This window comes from Nerophis ophidion, linkage group LG05 (assembly GCF_033978795.1).
Source record: "Nerophis ophidion isolate RoL-2023_Sa linkage group LG05, RoL_Noph_v1.0, whole genome shotgun sequence".
Lineage (NCBI taxonomy): Eukaryota > Metazoa > Chordata > Actinopteri > Syngnathiformes > Syngnathidae > Nerophis > Nerophis ophidion.
Genome location: NC_084615.1, coordinates 32,263,219 through 32,268,218, shown reverse-complemented (window position 1 = coordinate 32,268,218; position 5,000 = coordinate 32,263,219). Strand labels below are relative to the sequence as shown.

Genomic DNA, 5,000 nt, shown 5'->3' with positions numbered 1-5,000 from the left:
GAGTGTGAATGTTGTCTGTCTGTCTGTGTTGGCCCTGGGATGAGGTGGCGACTTGTCCAGGGTGTACCCTGTTTTCCGCCCAAATGCAGCTGATATAGGCTCCAGCACCCCCCGCGACCCCAAGAAGGGACAAGCGGTAGAAAATGGATGAATGGATATACATATATATATATAATAATAAAAATAATAATATTATATAACAAGAAAAAAATACATATATACAACAAATTTCCATTTTTGATATTTTTCAAAATAATTCTAAAATAAAATGTGTATAATTTTGAGGTAACATTCAAATTTGCCATGCCTAGTTCACGTTGTATTTCAAGCACAGCAAGTCAGTCCCAAATGTACTGTGTTATGTGTGCAGTTATTGCATTAAGTCGGGTGTATTTTCCCAACATTCATTTATTCCATGGCTTCAGATTACCTCCGGAGGGCTGTCTCGACTTCCTCGGAGAGCGTGGTTGTCTCTGGTACGGGTCGTTGGAGCCGTACAGCTCCACCGTGGCCATGTTTAGCACTATGGTCTTCTGGATGTAGTCCACCACGGCCAGACCGTTGCTGTTACCAAACACCACCCTGTGCAGGAAATAAAGGACAGGATAATTTGGTGTTACTACAGTACTTTCATGCATGTTTGTGACAGCACTGGCTGTACGGTCAGTCATTTATTTCAAAGTTCACTATATCTTCTTCTAGGTTTAACGTGACAGGAAATACTACTAATCTGTCACTTCCTGTAAGTGTACAGGCCAGATGTGCCCATAGTTGTGTCCAGGTAATGTATAAATACATTTCCTTTTTTTCTACTAATCTTTTTATCTTACAAACAAATGTGGTGCATATAAATAAGTCAGTCCCTCCAGGATTTTCCTGGTTTTTTTTATGTTGCAGCCTAAAATGTCTGAATTTGCAGCAGCTTTTCAGAAGGTTGTGGCAAAAGTTGTGTTGTTTAAAGGCTTTTTTAAAAATGATTATTATTTTTTGAAATGTTGTGATTTTTTTCAAAGTTTTGAGTGTTCCTTGTAACCGAAAAAAAATCAAATTCTGTATTGATGTATTACTCGTTTTATACTACACGTACTTAAAAGTAGACACTTAAACTCATTGTTAAATTTCTGTCCTTTTTTGATTAATCATAACTAAAAAAAAGCAATTATTACAATTATTAAGAAACTAGTGTTGTCCCAATACCAATATTTTGGGACCGGTACCAAAATGTATTTCAATACTTTTCCGTACTTTTCTAATTATAAGGGACCACAAAAAATTGCATTATTGGCTTATTTTAACAAAAAATCTTACAGTACATTAAACATATGTTTCTTATTACAAGTGTGTCCTTAAATAAAATAGTGAACATACAAGACAACTTGTCTTTTATTAGTAAGTAAGCAAACATCCATCCTTCCATCCATCCATTTTCTATCGCTTATTCCCTTTGGGGGTCGCGGGGGGCGCTGGCGCCTATCTCAGTTACAATCGGGCGGAATGTAGCGTACACCCTGGACAAGTCGCCACTTCATCACAGGGCCAACACAGATAGACAGACAACAGTCACACTCCAGTCCAAGGGAGCAGAGTGGAAGAGTGCACAAGTTTGCAGTGATTACGCCGTTAAAGGTTTGTTTGATATATCTACAATGTTTATTTCTTCCCATTTAGGTATTATTAGGTATTATCTCGATATTATTTGTATTTATTAAACACATGTTTGCAATGAGTGTTTCGAAAAGCACCAACTCGGGGAGTCTAATTTATAAAAGAAAGCAAATGTGAGCAAAACCTAAAGGAGTTAAGCTTTTACCAAAGGCAACAATCATCAATGAATCTTTCAGCACATACACAATGTTGACATCTGTAGTCATATTTTATATACCGTATTTTTCGGAGTAAAATAAGTCGCTCCGGAGTATAAGTCGCACATGCCGAAAATGCATAACAAAGAAGGAAAAAAACATATACAAGTCGCACTGGAGTATAAGTCGCATTTTTGGGGGAAATTTATTTGATAAAACCCAACACCAAGAAAAGACATTTGAAAGGCAATTTAAAATAAATAAAGAATAGTGAACAACAGGCTGAATAAGTGTACGTTATATGATGCATAAATAACCAACTGAGAAGGTGCCTGGTATGTTAACGTAACATATTATGGTAAGTCATTCAAATAACTATATCATATAGAACATGCTATACGTTTACCAAACAATCTGTCACTCCTAATTGCTAAATCCCATGAAATATTATACGTCTAGTCTCTTACGTGAATGAGCTAAATAATAATATTTGATATTTTACGGTAATGTGTTAATAATTTCACACATAAGTCGCTTCTGAGTATAAGTCGCACCCCCGGCCAAACTATGAAAAAACTGCGACTTAAAGTCCGAAAAATACGGTACTCGTAAAAGACGCGTGCAACAGCAACAAACATCATTAGACACGCCGTTTTTAAATCATACCAATTTCCTTGACGCAGTGACACACAAAGAAGTTGAAAAACTCCGAGTTTTTCAAGTTTTCATATGTTTTGTCGTGCAGAATGATGTCTGGAGCACCAGATAGTTCGATATGTCTGGGAACGCGACTTGATATCACTTGACAAATCTTTTTTTGATAAGGTATAGGGATCTATTCTATTGCATGGTTAGATTTTTTTGCTTGTATCTGATTTTTACAGGAAGATTAAAGCTTTGTTTGTATTCAGATAGTTCACACTCTGCTTGCTGTACAACAGCCATCTTAGTTTGGTTGGCCACCACCGGTTTTCACTTCCGGTAAGAAGTCACATGTCGGAATACAAGCAATAAATATTTCAACTAGAGATGTCCGATAACATCGGCCTGCCGATATTATGGGCCGATAAATGCTTTAAAATGTAATATCGGAAATTATCGGTATCGGTTTCAAAGAGTAAAATTAATTACTTTTTAAAACGCCGCTGTACGGAGCGGTACATATCTGGTAAAACACTGACTTAGGGAGAAGCAGTTGCGACTCCTGGTCAACAGCCTCTCCCTTCTCTCTGTGGAAATTGTTCCACACAGTAGCTCAGTTTCAAAGGATGGAAAGGGTAATGCAGGTATTAAGTAGACTAAAAATGTATCATAGGAGCAATATAAAATATAACATATGTGTAATATTTACATATCATATACGCTTAGCTCATCTAAAGAATGCCAAGAGTGTGCAAAGCAGTAATCAGAGAAAAGGGTGGCTATTTCGAAGAAACTAGAATATAAAACATGTTTTCAGTTATGTCATCTTTTTTTGTTAAGTACATAACTCCACATGTGTTCATTCATAGTTTATAAGTCTTCAGTGACAATCTACAATGTAATTAGTCATAAAAATAAAGAAAACACATTGAATGAGAAGGTGTGTCCAAACTTTTGGCCTGTACTGTATTTATTAAAAAGTGACGGTTAAAAAAAACAGTAAAATTGTTCTTCAATTTTCTTCAGTGTAAGCGAAAATGCCCATCCATCCATCCATCCATTTCTACCGCTTATTCCCTTATGAGGTCGCGGGGGGCGCTGGCGCCTATCTCAGCTACAATCGGGCGACAATCGCCCGATTGTAGCTGAGATGAGGTGGCGACTTGTCCAGGGTGTACCTCGCCTTCCGCCTGATTATAAGCGAAAATGAAAATTGCAAATCCCTCCGGTGTAGTGCAACTGCAGCTGCAATATTTTAGGACCTTCTACTATGCACAGCTATCCAGGCTGTATAACAGATGAAGGAGGCTAGTCCATGAACTTTCCCCCCCATTTAAAAATGAAACAATCGACTGTTTGGAAATACTTTACTCGCCATGAAAATACAGACGGCCACGGTGGAGGAAGAAGGTCGCACGTGTTTGCAGACATGGCAGCAAGAGAAAGGCAACACAGCGAACATGATAGTATTTCTACGGGAGTACCAACCATTGCTATTCAAGTTAAATTTAAAGGGGAACATTATCACCAGACCTATGTAAGCGTCAATATATACCTTGATGTTGCAGAAAAAAGACCATATATTTTTTTAACCGATTTCCAAACTCTAAATGGGTGAATTTTGACGAATTAAACGCCTTTCTATTATTCGCTCTCAGAGCGATGACGTCACGTTGTGACGTCACATAGGTAATCAAGCCGCCATTTTCTCAAACACATTACAAACACCGAGTCAAATCGGCTCTGTTATTTTCCGTTTTTTTCGACTGTTTTCCGTACCTTGGAGACATCATGCCTCATCGGTGTGTTGTCGGAGGGTGTAACAACACGATCAGGGACGGATTCAAGTTGATTTATGTGGAATGTGCATCAATTAGCACGGCATGCTAATCGATGCTAACATGCTATTTAATCTAGCTGTATGTACTGTTTGTATGGCGATGCTACGACAGACATGGCACAGAGAAACGTGTGGATATCCTGCGACACTCAAGGCAGATGCATTTACAACGATAAAGTCAACGAAATAACAGAGGTGTGTTTCGTTGATGTTGTTGACTTATGTGCTAATCAGACATATTTGGTCACAACATGCCTGCCAGCTAATCGATGTTAACATGCTATTTAGGCTAGCTGTATATACATTTGTAGCTATATTTGCATCCAGCCTTTCCCTCCACCCACATTTAATGCCAAACAAACACTTACCAAACGACGGATTTAAGTTGCTCAAGTGGTCTAGTCAAAAGATGCAATCGTTGGTTAGAAGGCGATCGCCGAATAAATTCAATAGCTATTCGCTCAATAGCTTCAGTTTCTTCTTCAATTTCATTTTTGATATCTGCCTCCACACTCCAACCATCCGTTTCAATACATGCGTAATCTGTTGAATCGCTTAAACTGCTGAAATCCGAGTCTGAATCCGAGCTAATGTCGCTATATCTTGCTGTGCTATCCGCCATGTTGTTTGTATTGGCATCACTAGATGACGTCACAGGGAAATGGACGGTGGATTTACAGATAGCGAAAATCAGGCACTTTAAAGCCTTTTTTCGG

General features: G+C 38.3%; 1 protein-coding gene across 6 annotated transcripts in view; it reads right to left on the bottom strand.

The window, feature by feature from the left end:
* stxbp5a (syntaxin binding protein 5a (tomosyn)) overlaps nucleotides 1-5,000 on the bottom strand; it is a 285,142-nt gene that overhangs the window by 41,313 nt on the left and 238,829 nt on the right. For all 6 annotated transcript variants that reach the window (XM_061900584.1, XM_061900583.1, XM_061900587.1 and 3 more), the window contains exon 18: nucleotides 431-582. In XM_061900584.1, the coding sequence (XP_061756568.1) occupies nucleotides 431-582 (152 nt within the window). The remainder of the gene's footprint in view (nucleotides 1-430; nucleotides 583-5,000) is intronic.